The sequence below is a fragment of the Neovison vison genome, chromosome 3 (assembly GCF_020171115.1).
Source record: "Neovison vison isolate M4711 chromosome 3, ASM_NN_V1, whole genome shotgun sequence".
Classification (NCBI taxonomy): Eukaryota; Metazoa; Chordata; class Mammalia; order Carnivora; family Mustelidae; genus Neogale; species Neogale vison.
In genome coordinates, this window is record NC_058093.1 from 214,154,083 (window position 1) to 214,170,324 (window position 16,242).

Below are 16,242 nucleotides of genomic sequence, written 5' to 3' on the forward strand. Positions count from 1 at the left end.
CGTTACCTCTAAGTGTTTCCCAAGTTTCCATTGCCTCAGAGCACCTGTCCCAGATAGTAACACCGCCTGTCATTTAGCGACTGCTCAGGGCCAGGCACCAAACTCAGCGTTTCTCAAATATTACAAGTGGTCGGGAACAGAGTTCGGAACCTCAAGCCGGCGCTCCGAGCCCACAGTAGTTCGGGTGCTCAAAAGCACTGATCGGGAAGGTTTACACTTGCGCGCCCATCAGCACGCAGCACTCGGGGTCCCCCGAGAGCTTACCCCGCGGGCCAGCTCCGCGTGCGTCCTCTCTGATTGGTTAGCGGACCCGGCACCGCAGCCAATGGGAGCGCGCCTTATTGTCAGGCGCGCTGCCGGCCGGCGCGGGGGTCGAGGCAGGCCGGCCGTTGCTGTGGAGACGCCTGGTAAGTTCCTGGGTGGCTGGTTTGGGGGCATCCCCCAGATGGGGGCGCGGCTCTGTTGAAGCAGGGGCCGGAGCCGGGGCTCGGGCCTAAGGAGCGGCGGCGCGGGGCCGAGGCCGGTGCGGACGCGGGGGAGGGGGGCGCCTCCGGTAGCCTGAGTGCCACATTTGGGGAAACCGAGGCTGGAGTGCGGGAGCGGCGAGGCCGGGGTTCTTGGCTTCCTCGCGGGCCTCGTCAACGGTCCTGCCGTCACCCTGGGGTGCCCAGGACGGGCTCCAGTCTCGGGAGTGGTTCTCGGTGACAGCCTCAGGAGCCACCGTTGATTCTGCGTCTGCCGGGTGCAGAGCCCAGTGCTAACCCTTTACTTCACTGATGTCCTTTCACTTCACCTTCACAGCAGCCCTGCTAGGTGAGTGTTGTTATTAGCGCCATTTATACGGGTGGAAACTGAGGCCCAGACGAGGTGAAGAGTCTTGTCTAGAGTCAGCCAGCTAATTAATGGGTCAGCCCAAGTCTAGACTGAAAAAAACATTTTTCTAAAGATTTTATATTTAAATAATCTCTGCACCCAATGTGGGGCTTGAATTTATAACCCAGAGATGAAGAGTTGCATGCTGTATCTACTGAGTCAGCCGAGTACCCCTAGACTGAAAATCTTGAGTGTACTGCCTCCCAGGAGGAGGAGGAGGACCCCAGGTAGATAGAGCCTACTGACATGCTCAGGTGTCTGCACAAGTGATTTTGGAGCCACTGGGTTACAGTGTGTCTGTGGGTCATAACTGTGGAACTTAGGGTTTCATGCAGCTGAAGTTCCTTCTATGGGATCCATAACTATGGTTACAGCTAAAATCTCCTTTGGTCTCCTTTAGAGGTTGGCAAACTTACGTGTTAAGTGTAATACTACTTATAATATTAATCTAATTTTAATGTCATAGTGTGTTGTGAATATAATAAGCATATTTATAATAGTATTTTAGGATTAGGAGGCCTACTGTGTCTATTCAGTTCTGGCATTTCACAGTGGATACAAGGCAGAGACAATAAGTAAGTGAGTGGCAGTGTTCCAATAAAATTTTATTTATGGGCACTGAAATTTGAATCTTACATAATTTTTGTATGATTTTCATGTGTCACAAGTTTTTTTTTTTTTTTTTTTAAATCCATTTAAAAATGTTAAAACCAAGGTGCCTGGGTGGCTCAGTTGGTAAAGCGTCTGCCTTGGACTCAGGTCTTGATGCCAGGGTCCTGGGATCAAGCCCAAAGTCCGGCTCCCTGCTCAGAGGGGAGCCTGCTTCTCCCTCTCCTCCCTGCTTGTGCGCTCGCTCTCTCTCAAATAAATAAATAAAATCTTTTAAATATTAATATGAATTAATTTATTTATAATATTAAATATTAATATTTTAAAGTATTTTATTTAGTTATTTGACAGAGAGATCACAAGTCGGCAGAGAAGCAGGCAGAGAGGGAGGAGGAAGCAGGCTCCCTGCTGAACAGAGAACCCCGATGCGGGGCTCCATCCCAGGACCGTGAGATCATGACCTGAGCCGAATGCAGAGGCTTTAACCCACTGAGCCACCCAGGTGCCCCTAAATAAAATCTTTTTAAAAATGTCAAAACCATTCTTTACTCCTACGCTATACAAAAACAGTAGGCTGGTTAACTTGTTGGCCCTTAATCTACCCCCAAATCTCATAGAATAGAGGAAACAGATTCAAAGAGGGGTCTTTTTTGCAAAGCTAACCACACAGCCAGGAAGTACCACAGCTTGGCCTAAAATCTAAACTTCCTTATTCCCAGACCAGAGCATGTCAGGAAACACCACTGCTTATTACTGACTGGGTCAAGGTGCTGAGGTACTCAAAGTGTGCTGTTCTTCATCATGTGTTCTTAAGGCCCTGTAAACCACGATCTAAGGAGTTTGGAAATTTGTGATGTTAAACTCCTGAATGTGCTGTTCTAGCATAGTGTGATTACTGGGATGGGAGTCTGAGAAATAAATAGATACTTTCTTTCTTTATTCAATAGCTGCTTTTTTTTTTTTTTTGGCTCCGTTTAGTGGGTTTCAGGGGTTTGTGGTGAATAATACAGACATGGTCCCCATCACTTTGCTTACAGATGATGAATACACAATGTCAATGCTCAAGTGCTTTTTCTTTTTAAACTGTTTATTTTAAACTAAGTTTAGATTTAGAGAAAAGTTGCGACAATAACACAGTTTCCTTGCTTCTCTCACTTTGCTTCTAATGTTAACATCTTATAGAATCATCATACAACTATCAAGAACAGGACACTAATATTGATATAATGTTATTAACTCAATTGTAAATGTAGTTTGAAATAGACCAGTTTGCCACACAATGTTCTGGTTTTCACTCTACGATTCTAACTTCCCATATTGCATTTAGTTATTGCTCCTTGGTCTCCTTAGCTCTTAATGATTACATAGTTTTGTCTTTCTTAGCCTCGATATTTTTCAAGAGTACTGATAAGTTATTTTATCTAATATCCCTCAACTTAGATTTGTCTAATGTTTTCTCTTAATTCATGTGAGGCTATGCATTTTTGGCCAGTATAACACAAACATTGTGTCATCCTCAGTGTATCATATCAAGGAGTTCAAGATGCTGATAGGTCTTAGTACTGGTGATACTGATCTTCATTGCTTGGTTTAGTTGGTGTCTGCTGGGTTTCTATACTATAAAGTTATTGTCTTTCCCTTTGGTAAATATCTTGGGGGAAATATTTGGAAGGATGGAAATTCTGGTTCTCACAAATTTATGCCCACTGACCATAGTTAGAATCCATCTGTGGATCCTTGGGGTGTTTGCCTTAAAGTAATTGCCTATTTCTCTCTTTCCTCCTACATATTGTTAATTCAAATTCAATTAAAGGAAGAGCTATCCTTTCTCTCATTTATTTATATTACTATGGGCCCCATAGATACTCATTTTATTCCATGGGTTAAAATCTAATGTTACCATTATTTTGTTGTTCACTGTTCTGGCTTTGTTTGTTCAGGATCTCCTTCAGGTTAGCTGCTATGTACTCAACAAATCCTCATCATTTTTTGGAGCATTTACTTATTTTCTGGCACCTCAAAATGTGCCAGACTCATCTTGTGTTCTCTCTGCTCCAAATCTGGGATCCCAGTTCTTGTTGCTTTAGCCTTACAGTATCCAATCAAGACACTACTCTCCACAGTTACTTAGGTCAGTTCTTTTCTTCCTCATACCCTTCAGTGTGGTTATGTAATTTGTAATACAGTTCGTTTATTGTTAAAGTTTATATTCCATATGGGCTCCTCTAGATCTCGATTTTTTTGACTGGGATACTGACTGTGGTTCTAAGAGTAAGAACTGTAACAAAGATATACTGGAAGTGTCACTCCCTCCCCCATCCCTGCCACTTTGTTCCTGTTCTCCCCTACCTTTCACCCCTTTCCTGCTCATCCCCTGCAGCTAACTGATCACTTTGGTGTCTGGATTATCCTTTCTTTTGCACAAATGAACAGGTGGTTGTGTATTTTCTTATATCCTCTTCTTTCGTATATGAAAAATAGCATGCTATCGATAATTGTATTTTCTTTTTTCACTTAAAAATATGTCTTGGGGCACCTGGGTGGCTCAGTGGGTTAAAGCCTCTGCCTTCAGCTCAGGTCATAATCCCAGGGCCCTGGAATTGAGCCCCGCATAGGGCTCTCTGCTCAGCAGGGAGCCTGCTTCCTCCTCTCTCTCTGCCTATTTATGATCTCTGTCAAATAAATAAATTTAAAAAAAATCTTTAAAAAATATGTCTTGAAAATCACCCTTATGTGTTCATAGAGATCTTATTCATTTTTTAAAAAGTTTTATTGAGATAAAATTTTTAAAAAAGATATTTATTTATTTGACAAAGAGAGACACAGCGAGAGAGGGAATACAAGCAGGGGGAGTGGGAGAGGGAGAAGTAGGCTTCTCGTTGAGCAGGGAGCCCAGTTCAGGGCTTGATCCCGGGACCCTGGGATTATGATTTGAGCTGAAGGTAGACTCTTAATGACTGAACCACCCAGGCACCCCCAGATAAAAATTTATACATAATTTACCTATTCATTGAGATAAAATTTACATACAATTCAGTGGTTTTTCATATTCACAGAGTTGAACCTCACCACAATCAATTTTAGAACATTTTTATCACGCCAGAAGAAAACCCTGTACTGATTAGCTGTCACTTTTCATTGCTTCCTACTCTAGCCCTAGGCAGTTACTAATACTTTCTGTCTGTATAGCTTTGCCTGTTTTGGACATTTTATATGAATGGGATCATGCAATAAGTGGTCTGTGACTGGCTTCTTTCACTTAGAATGATGTTTTCATGGTTCATCCTGTTGTCAGTAGTCTATTGCATTTTATGGCTGAATGATATTTTGTTTTATGGATATACCACCTTTTAGTTATCAGTTGATGGACATTTGGATTGTTTCTACTTTTTGGTTACTATGCATAATGCAGCTATAAACATTTCTTCATTAATTTTTATAGCTGCGTATTACTTCATTGTGTGGATGTACCATAGTTTATTCATCCACTGTACTATCGATAGCCATTTAAGTTTCCAGTCTCTTGGAATTACAAACAATGCTGGGCTGAATAACTCTGTGTGTATGTATTTCATATTGTTGGGGGTATCTCTTTAGGATTGATTCCTAGAAATAGAATTGCTGGGTTGAGAGGTAAGCGCATTTGTAATTTTGTTAGCTATTGTCAAATTCCTCTCCAGAGTGGTTGTGCAAGTTTGCATTCCCATCAAATGTATGAAAATAGTGCCTATTTCCTGACAACCTCCAACAGAGTGAGCTGTTAATTTTTGTGAATTTTAATTTTTGCGAGTGTGATAGTGATAGTGCACTATCTCAAATAGTGATATTTGTGATATATATCACAAATATATATATCACAATATATATATATTTGTGTGTGTATATATATGTATATACACAAATATATATGTGTGTGTATATATACACACACAAATATATTTATATAGTGATATATATATTTGTGATATATATCACAAATTTGTGTGTGTGTATATGTATGTATACATATACATATACATATACATATGTATGTATGTGTGTGTGTATATATATACACAAATATATATATACATATATACACATATATATACACAAATATATATATATATAGAAACATTGTCTCAGGGCTATTTTAATTTGCATTTCTCTAGTTATGAGTGAGTATGAACATCTTTTCATAGGCTTGAGGGCCAGTTGTATGTATGTTTTTGTGACTTGTCTATTCATATAGTTTCCCCATCTTTTTTCTTTTTTTTTTTAAAAGATTTATTTATTTATTTGAGAGAGAGAGTGTGAGAGAATGAGCATGAGAAGTGGGAGAGTCAGAGGGAGAAGCAGACTCCCTGCTGAGCAGGGAGCCTGATACAGGACTTGATCTTGGGACTCCAGGATCATGACCTGAGCCGTAGGCAGTTGCTTAACCAACCAAGGCACCCAGGCGTCCCAGTTTCCCCATTTTTCTTTTTTTTAAAATATTTTATTTATTTATTTGACAGAGAGATCACAAGGAGGCAGAGAGGAAGGCAGAGAGAGAGAGAGGAGGAAGCAGGCTCCTGGCTGAGCAGAGAGCCCGATGCGGGGCTCGATCCCAGGACCCTGAGACCATGGCCTGAGCCGAAGGCAGAGGCTTTAACCCACCGAGTCACCCAGGTGCCCCTCCCCATTTTTCTATCAGTTTTTTTTTTCCTTTGCTTGTGGTATAATACATTTAATGTGAAATGTAATTTTCTTTTGAAATGTAATTTTTAATCTCTTTTTAAGTGTATAGTTCCGTGGCATTAAATACATCTACACTGTTGTGCAGCCATCACTACCATACATCTTCCAAAATTTTTATTTCCATCTTCCCACACTAAAACTTTGTACCTATTTTTTTTTTTTTTAAGATTTTATTTGTTTATTTGACACAGAGAGAGAAATCACAAGTACGCAGAGCAGCAGGCAGAGAGAGAGGGAGAAGCAGGCTCCTCACCAAGCAGAGAGCCCGATGTGGGGCTCCATCCCAGGACCCTGAGATCATGACCTGAGCTGAAGGCAGAGGCTTAACCCACTGAGCCACCCAGGCACCCCTCATCATTGTGTGTTGTTTTTTTTTTTAAAGATTTTATTTATTTATTTGACAGATAGAGATCACAAGTAGGCAGAGAGGCAGGCAGAGACAGAGAGAGGGAAGCAGGTTCCCCGCTGAGCAGCGAGCCCGATGTGGGGCTTGATCCCAGGACCCTGGGATCATGACCTGAACCGAAGGCAGAGGCTTTAACCCACTGAGCCACCCAGGCGCCCCTTATCATTGTTTTCTAAGTGTCAGAATATACATTCTGTATGTATTTTTTATTATTTATTTATTTATTTAAAAATTTTTATTTATTTGATAGAGACATAGCAAGAAAGGGAACACAAACAGGGAGAGTGGGAAAGGGAGAAGCAGGCTTCCTGTTTAGCAGGGAGCACGATGTGGGGCTCAGTCTCAGGACCCTGGGATCATGAGCTGAGCTGAAGGCAGGCGCTTAATGACTGTACCATCCAGGCGCCCTGTATTTATTTTTTTAGATTTATATCTAGGTATTTTATTTTATTCTATTTTTTTGGAACTATTTTATTTTTTTAATTTTTATTTATTTTATTTTATTATTTATTTATTTATTTGACAGACAGATCACAAGTAGGCAGAGAGGCAGGCAGAGAGAGAGAGGAGGAGGAGGCAGGCTCCCTGCCAAGCAGAGAGCCCAATGTGAGGCTCAGTCCCAGGACCCTGGGATCATGACCTGAGCCAAAGGCAGAGGCTTTAACCACTGAGCCACCCAGGCGTCCCTGGAACTATTTTAAATGACTTTTTTTTTTTTCAATTTTGATTTCCAGTTGTTGCTGGTATATAGAAATACAGGGTGTTGACCTTTACCCTGTGGTTTTGCTACACTCACCTGATACTTCTAGGACTTTATCTTATAAATTCTTTGGGATTGTCTATGTGGACAGTTTTGTCATTTGTGAATATGAGTGGTTTCATTTCTTCCTTTCTAATCTTTTTGCTGTTATTTCCTAATATTGGGGTGACTAGGACTTCTAGTGCACTGTTGAATAGGAGTGATGAAAGTGGACATCCTTGCCATGTTCATTATCGTAGGGGGGAAAACATTCAGTCTTTTACAGCTAATTATGATGTTAGCTATAGGGGCACCTCGGTAGCTCAAGTTGGTTAAGCATCTTGACTCTTGATTTTGGCTCAGGTCATGATCTCAGGGCTGTAAGATCAAGCCCTGCATTGAGCTCTGCACTCAGCATGGAGTCTGCTTGAGATTTCTTTCCCTCTCCCTCTGCCCCTCCACCTGTTCTCTCTCTCTAACCCCTACTATCTGTTTGCCTCTCTAAATAAATAAATGAATAAATAAATAAATAAATAAAATCTTTAAAAAATTAAAGATGGCCGTAGCTTCTTTGGTAAAATGTCTTTTATCAGATTGAGGACATTTCCTTTTATTCCTGGTTTTCTTCTTTCGTTTTTTAGATTTATTTATTTTAGAGAGAGTGTGCACAAGTGGGAGGTGCAGAGGGAGAGGGAGAAATAATCTCAAGCTGACTCTGTGCTGAGCTTGGATCTCAATGTCATGCTCAGTCGATCTCATGACCTTGTGATCACAACCTGAGCTAAAATCAAGAATCATGCTTAACTAACTGTATTACCTGGGTACCCCTAATCCTGGTTTTCTAAAAGTTTTCTTTTTTTTTTTTTTTTTAAAGATTTTATTTATTTACTTTGACAGAGAGAGAGAGACAGCAAGAGAGGGAACACAAGCAAGGGGAGTGGGAGAGGGAGAAGCAGGCTTCCTGCAGAGCAGGGAGCCCAGTGTGGGGCTCTGGGGCTCAATCCCAGGACCCTGGGATCATGACCTGAGCTGAAGGCAGATGCTTAACAACTAAGCCAACCAGGGGCCTCCTTTTTCATTTTTTTTTAATCATTAATGGAGAACACAGTATGTGATGATCATGTGCAGTAGGGGGCACATCAGAGAGATGGGGGTCAGGGAAGCTCCTTGATGAAGTCCCATTTGAATTGAGATGGGAATGTTTCCCTTCACTCAGGAATGTCATATTTCACAGTGTCACCAAAGCCGTTAGTGAGCTGTTCTCTGCATGGCTTCTGCAGCTTAGCTTGTCATACAAGGGTTCTCCTGTGAATGACAGATGCTGGTCTTAGAGAAAGATTTGACTGAGAAATTAAATACATCTCCCACTAAAATATGCCGCCTAGATACCACTCATCTGCTTGTTCATCCCTTCCTTTTTGGAGCACCTGTTTTGTGCCAGACACGGAGGTGCAAAGGTAAATAAGACAGGACTGTTTAGGAGCTTACAGGCTGGTGGGAGAGACCCAGAGTAATTCCAGGGCAGAGGTGAGAGTATGTAGAGGAAATTTAGAAAGAACCTGCTCTTGCTGTATGAAGTCAGTGTAAGATTTTCAGGTCTGAAAAGCTGTTCTATTGTTATATCTTAGGTAAAAATTCTCATATGTACTGATATTTAAAAATCCAAGGTCAGTTGCAAGCTAGTGATTGCTATGTACTATTTTGGCAAAAGTAAAGGGGATAATACAGTCCATGTTACAGAATTCCCATAGTCCTCTCAGGGTGTCTTAAGAGTACAGTATTCTGGCTCATTCTTTATTTTGCTATTGGAAATTGAAGGAGCTGAGGAAGAGTGGTAATGATAAGATAGAATTGGGGGTCTGTGGTAGAGGGGATCATGGTCTCATGGAACTAATGTACAAGACGAGTTGTTGGGAGGATCACTTTTTAGGTTCCTCTTCAAATGTTATGTGGACACTCACAAGTATGTCTCCGTTCCAGTATGTATCTGTGTCCAGCCCTACGACTGCCAGCCTTATGAGATAAGCATTATCATACCCATTTTGCTGATTAGGCTGAGGCTTAAGGGTCCTGGCTGACCTGTCCAAAGTCACAATGCTAAAGAGGGACAAAAATATGACTAAGCCCAATACTCTTTTCAGAGGCTGTTTTGAGTTTGAGATAACACAGATGTGTCTTGTAAGTGTCTGAGATGGACTTTAGTGGTAGAGGAGTGGAAGGTACTATATTTTTAGATTACATTAAAGTTAGCACAGGAGCCTTTTTCAGTGGGGACAATTGGCTTGAACAATTTCTAAAGAATTAGGAAGCCTGAAAGTTCTATTTTCTCTTTAGCACCATGGGCTCTGTGACAGTCTTCTGGCCCTGATTATGATGCCCAGGGAGCTTTTGTTTTGAGGAGTCTAGAGGCTTTCTCTATAGAGGTAGGTGGACAGAGGGGTGGGCAAGGACTTGGGCAGCAAGTGGGACCAGAAACCTCTCTCTCGACTTGGAGCTCACTGTTTTTCCCTCCGACTTGGCTGGTCATTCTTCATTCAGTCTGTCCTGGGAGCAACTCCGAAATGGGACCTGCACTGGGTCCTGCACGAGGGTCCTGCTCCTGAGTGACATAGAAGCCCCAGAGGAAGGCACTAGCCTATCTAGCACAATCCCAGTGGTTGTTGGGTGCCTTCCTACAAAGTGCTGCTGAGGCAGGAACAGGTAAGCTCTCCTTCAGGAGTAGGTTGCCCTCGGACATGATGGCTGTATTGATGTCCTTCTACCTGTGGATGTGGGGCCTGCTGCTGCCACACAGAAACCTGATCTCTCAGTCATCCCTGAGTGTTCCTCTTATTTTTCTCTCCATGAGGATTTCAGGTGGCATCTGGGAAGACTTGCTGTGACCTGGGGCTAGCACTTGCCCTGTGGAGAGCTGGTTGGGAGGCCTCTGGTTATGTATCAGCACTACCCTACAACTTCTCTCCTGCACTGTTTACCCCATGTATAATCATTTGTCCCTGATTTCAGTTCTTTTGGGTATATACCCAGAAGTGGAAATGCTGGGTTATAAGGTAACTTTATGTTTTAGTGTTTGAGGAACTGCTGAACTGTTTTCCATAGCAGAGCATGAGGGTTCCAGTTTCTCTACATCCTTGCCAGTGCTTGTTATTTTCTATGTGTGTATGTTTTTAATCTTTTTCTAAAGATTTATTTATTTATCTGAGAGTGGGGGTGGGAGGGGCAGAGGGAGAGGGAGAGAGAAACTCAAGCAGACTCTGCACTGGGTGAGGAGCCTGATGCAGGGCTCAAGCTCATGACCCTGAGATCAGACCCAAGCTGAAACCAAGAGTTGGATGTTCAACCAACTGTGCCACCCAGGCACCCCCTATATGTATGTTTTGTTTTTTCTTTTTTTGTAGACAAAGCTTTTTAAAAATTTTTAAAATTTAAATTCAATTAATTTTTTAAAAATCTTTTTAAATTTATTTTTTAATATGAGAGAGAGAGTGAGCACAAGCAGGGAGGGAGGGAGGGGCAGAAGGAGAAGCAGACTCCCTACTGAGCAGGGAGCCCGATGCAGGGTTTGATTCCAGGACCCTGAGATCATGACCTAAACTGAAGGCCACCACTTAACCGACTGAGCCACCCAGGCATCCCATAAATTCAATTAATTATCATATCGTGTATTATTAGTTTCAGAGGTACAACTCAGTGATTCATCAATCTTATGTAAAACTCAGTGCTCGTTATATCACAGGCCCTTCTTAATATCCATCATCCAGTTATCCCATCCCCCACCTCCATCCGCTCCAGCAAAACTCAGTTTGTTTCCTATGATTAAGAATCTCTTATGGTGGGGTGCCTGGGTGGCTCAGTGGGTTAAGCCGCTGCCTTCGGCTCAGGTCATGATCTCAGGGTCCTGGGATCGAGCCCCGCATCGGGCTCTCTGCTCGGCAGGAAGCCCGCTTCCTCCTCTCTCTCTGCCTGCCTCTCTGCCTACCTGTGATCTCTGTCTGTCAAATAAATAAATAAAATCTTTAAAAAAAAAAAAAAAGAATCTCCTATGGTTTGTCTCCCTCTCTGATTTTGTCTTATTTTTCCCTCCCTTCTCTTATGATCCTCAGTTTTGTTTCTTAAATCCCACGTATGATTGAGATCATAAGATATTTGTCTTTCTCTTATTGACATTTTTCGCTTACCATTATGTACTCTCTAGTTCCATCATCATTGTAAATGTCAAGATTTCAGTTTTTTGCTGGCTGAGTAGTATTCCACTGTATATATTTATACCACATCTTCTTTATCCAGGTTCATCTACTGATGTGTATATTTTTTAAATTTTAGTCTAGATGCAGGGTTTTAATTGTATAGTTTCTACTTTTGTCTCTCTCTCTCTCTTTTTTTTCTGTATCGTATGGCAGTCACAGTGTCCATCATAGTATAGCTTATGGTAAAGCAGCAGTTTCCACACTGGGCCTCAATGTTCTTTTTTCCTAGCCATAGAACCCAGGAGGTAAAATAGCTATTAGTCTAGAGGAGATTTGAGTCTTCCTTGTCTGTGAAAAGACTGTACTTCCCTTCTTGTAAGAACCTTGGAGAACTCAGAGCCCATGGTGGAAACCATGCTAGAAATCATTGCTGTAGTGCTGTTGGCAACAGCAGTCAATTCATGTTATCCAGGTGGAGCATGCATTCAGTCTGTATGCCCAGGCTCACTTCCACTGCCTGCTGGGCCCTTTCAGGGCCTTCTGCCAGGTTCTTAGATGGGACTTTTTCTAATTCCTCCTCCTGCGAGATCTGGCTTGTTTGGGGGTGCCCCTCCCTGTCCCGGCCCGTCAGGCCGGAACACTTGGTGTTATCCAGAACCCCTCTGTTCCCTCCAGCCTCCCAGGTGCCGAGTCCTCTGAGTCTGCCCCCTGGACTGTGTCCCTTCTGTCCAGTGCTCCATCCAGGTTCCTGGCATCTCTTTGTTTAATAACAGCATGTAATTCACATACCATATAGTTCACCTGTGTGGAGTGTATATATTAGGGATTTTCAGTATATTCACAGAGTTGTGGAACTATCACCACAACCAATTTTAGAACATTTTCATCACCCTGGAAAGAAACCCTGTATCTATTAGTAGTCACTTCCCATTTGTCCCTCTCCTGTAGCCCACTATCTACATTCTGTTTCTATAGATTTGCCTATTCTGGACAGTACATATAAATGGAATCTGACAATACATGGCCTTTTGTGACTGGCTTCTTTCATTTAGCATTAAGGTTCATCCATGTTGTAGCATGTGTTAGTACTTTAGTCAGTTTTATGACTGAAGAATAATGCGTTGTATCAACATACCACATTTTATTTATCCATTCATCAGTTGACATTTGGGTTGTTTCCACCTTGAAGCTGTTATGAATAATGCTGCTGTGAACATTCTTTTTTTTTTTTTTTAAGATTTTATTTATTTATTTGACAGACAGATCACAAGTAGCAGAGAGGCAGGCAGAGAGAAGGGGGGAAGCAGGCTCCCTGCTAAGCAGAGAGCCTGATGCGGGGCTCAATCCCAGGACCCTGGGATCATGACCTGAGCTGAAGGCAGAGGCTTTAACCCACTGAGCCACCCGGGCACCCCTGCTGTGAACATTCTTGAACCAGGTTTCGTGTGGACATATGTTTTCATTTCTCTTGGGTAGATACCTAGGAGTGGAATTTCTGGGTCATACGGTGACTCTATGTTTAACATTTTGAGCAACTACCAGACTGGTTTCCACAGCAGCTGCACACTTTGCCTTCCTATCAGTAATGTATGGAGTTCTAATTTCTCCATATCTTCACCAATCCTGTCCTTTTTTACAGACTTCAAACTGGTCTGCCTACCTCTAATATTTTTTCCTGTATTTCTAAAATTTTGCTTTCCCGAAAAGTCGTGGTGGCTGCCGTTGTCTACAGGATGACTTTTCCACTTCTCTGGCCCAGCACTCTTCCATCCTCCATGCCCATCTCTGCTCTAAGGCCCAGCCACGGGCTGTGTTGGCATCTGCGTGTGTCCACACTTCCCCATCACACCACAACCCCCTGCCTCTCCGTTTCATCACACTCTACCTCAGTGCTATTTCCCAGGGCTTACCACGAGAGCTGCCTCGCTCACTGTCCTGGATCCCTTCAAGTGGATTGTTTTCCACCTGTAGATGTTGCCTGGATTTCTCTTCATTTCATTCAATTATTATTATTTTTAAAAGAGATTATTTATTTATTTGACAGAGACACATCGAGAAAGGAAAAACAAGCAGGGGGAGTGGGAGAGGGAAAAGCAGGCTTCCCACTGAGAAGGGAGCCTGATGTGGGGCTTGATCCCAGGACCTCGGATCATGACCCGAGTTGACGGCAGATGCTTAAGGACTGAGCCACCCAGGCACCCTTGATTTCATTTAATTATTAAAAAAAAAAACTGTTTATAGGGCTCTTCCCTCTGCTGAACAGTGAGCCCTGGGAGCAGGAGTTGGTCTCATTCTTCTGTGACCCCAGTGCCTGGTGTCTTGCCTACCTAGGGCAGAAGCTCTGGCCACAGAACCTGGGTGACAGATCACACAGCCATCCCCAGGCAGTTGCTCACTGGCCTGTGTGCTTAGAGCTGGGTAAGCTCCTGGATTTGGGGACTGCTTTGTGATGGGCCCCTGGAACTGTGGTGTGCCTGACAGTTGGCACTGTCTTGGGCCCTCTCTCAGTCTCTCCTGTTTTCCTGTCTAGGAGATTGTGGACCAGCACAGCCCCTGCCAGTGATGGGAAGTGGTGCTCAGTGGCAGTGCTGAAGCTCTCTGAGTATGGTAAGGACTGGTGCTTGCCTGTTTTGCTGGTGTCAGTGTTGTTTTGTCACTTCACTCCTGGGGGTGAGGGCCATTATCTTGGGGGACACTCAGTATGGGGCAGCCTTCCTCCTGGGAGAGCTGTTGGTGCAGTTGAGGGTAAGCATGTTTAGTTAATATGTTCTGCTGGGCCTTGCTGCAGTTGTGAGAAAGGTACAAAGTTCACATGTTTTGTTAGTGTCTGCTGTTCTTTTTTTTTTTTTTTTTTAATTTAACTAATTTATTTATTTGACAGAGAGATCACAGGTAGGCAGAGAGGCAGGCAGAGAGAGAGGAGGAAGCAGGCTCCCTGAGGAGCAGAGAGCCCAATGCGGGGCTCCATCCCAGGACCCCAGGTTTATGACCCGAGCCGAAGGCAGAGGCTTTAACCCACTGAGCCACCCAGATGACCCAGTGTCTGTTGTTCTGATGTCTAGGTCATCTGTTGTATCTAGCATTGCTGGGGTGTTCCTTTTGCAGTGGATAGCACCCAGGACATGCTCCCCAAGTAGCTTATTAAGTAGCTTGTTACATATTCTGGTCTTTGTTTTTCTCCTTTATCATTTATTGTTCATTACATTCTGAGAAGCCATAGCTGCTTGAATTATAAGATCATGTGCTTAAGTGGAGTTGTATTCATTGTAGTTTTTTTTTTTTTTAAGATTTTATTTATTTGTCAGAGAGAGAGAGACAGACATTCAGAGAGAACACAGCTTGGGGGAAGGCCAGGCAGATGGAGAAGCAGGCTCTCCCCAATGTGGGACTCAATCCCAGGACCCTGGGATCATGACCTGAGCTGAAGGCAGGCACTTAACCGACTGAGCCACCCAGGCGCCCCTCACTGTAGGTTGTTAAAGAGACGAGTGACATCTCAAAAGCATCTTTTTTCTTGCCTCAAATCCCTGTTTTTAGATTCGAATTGCAGCCTTAAATGCCAGCTCTACAGTTGAGGATGATCATGAAGGAAGCTTTAAAAGTCACAAAACACAGACCAAGGAGGCCCAGGTATGTAATCTGTAGTCTTCCTCTGTAGGTAGACCCTGCTTTTCATTTCTGTAGAGCGTACCTCATTTTAAATGCCTTCGCAAGACTTAATGGGATTTTAGCTCTCCATCTCATGTTATACTTGCTTTACTTGGGAGTGGTCACACTGAAGAGAAATTCTGTATTCTGTGAGCAGTGTTTGGGCCAGTTCAGCCCCTGCTCCCACTTGTCCAGCAGGGACTAACTTTCTGTGCAGCCCATTCTTTGTGCTCACTTCAGGACTTGGCACGCCCAAGGATGGCAGCATGTTAACGGTAGGCAGTGCCTTGAGGTTTCCCCGTGCATTGCCCTCATGGGCCAATGTGAAGAGGCGCTTGAGGGCAGATGTCTTGAGGGGGTCTCACTGAAGGTCTGTGAGGGGCCAGGTTCAACCTCAGCTCTCTAGATTCTTGGTCTTTCGTCTCTTCCATGAGGCCTGGCATCACCTCCACTTCAGCCTGGTTCTTTCCTTCCCTCCACCCATCTCTCTACCTGTGTCCTGCCATAGTACAGTAGTGGCTTGCTTCTTTTTCCCATTTTTGTTTTACCTGGAATGAACATGTGGCTTCCCTTTCACAGGAGACACACAGGCAGTCTTGAGCCCTCTCAAAAGCCAATAGTCAGCTATCCCTGGTCCTCAAGGGATGTCCCTAGGGCCCAGCCTGCCTAGTGCCCCTTATGTCCCGGGGGAGGTTGTTACCCTCTGTGGACAATGATCAGGCTAGGGCAGAGTGGCAAGTTGAAAGCAATGAAAGCCACCCATATTCTCTGGGAATCTCTGGGTTATTCTGGCTGGTGTGGTTACTCTTCCAGCTTTACCCAGAGAAGGCCTGCTGGTTTCATAACCTTGCTGTTGTTCTGATCCGGTGTCCTTGGGCCAGTGTGTGTTTTGCTTTTGCTTAGACTCACTTGAACCTGTGTTGCTCGTGCTCCTTGGGGGACTCTTGAGGGGTTCATCTCCCAGTGATGAGCTCCTGGCAGGTTGGAGTGTTAGGACTGTTTCCACTACAGAGGGAACAGCTGTCAGTTTACGTGGCCTTGACTGTAGCCCCCTTACACAC

At 43.5% G+C, this 16,242-nt stretch overlaps 1 protein-coding gene across 5 annotated transcripts in view; it reads left to right on the plus strand.

The window, feature by feature from the left end:
- Nucleotides 1-357: 357 nt before the first annotated feature.
- CABIN1 (calcineurin binding protein 1) overlaps nt 358-16,242 on the plus strand; it is a 150,681-nt gene continuing 134,796 nt past the window's right edge. The window contains exons 1-3 of one of the 5 annotated variants that reach the window (XM_044243808.1): nt 358-407; nt 14,064-14,140; nt 15,071-15,163. In XM_044243808.1, coding sequence (XP_044099743.1) covers nt 14,138-14,140; nt 15,071-15,163 — 96 coding nt within the window. In that variant the 5' untranslated portion in view covers nt 358-407; nt 14,064-14,137. Of the gene's footprint in view, nt 408-707; nt 814-6,116; nt 6,133-14,063; nt 14,141-15,070; nt 15,164-16,242 lie in introns of those variants that run through there. The other 4 variants (XM_044243812.1, XM_044243807.1, XM_044243811.1 and 1 more) reach the window with 4 other exon arrangements.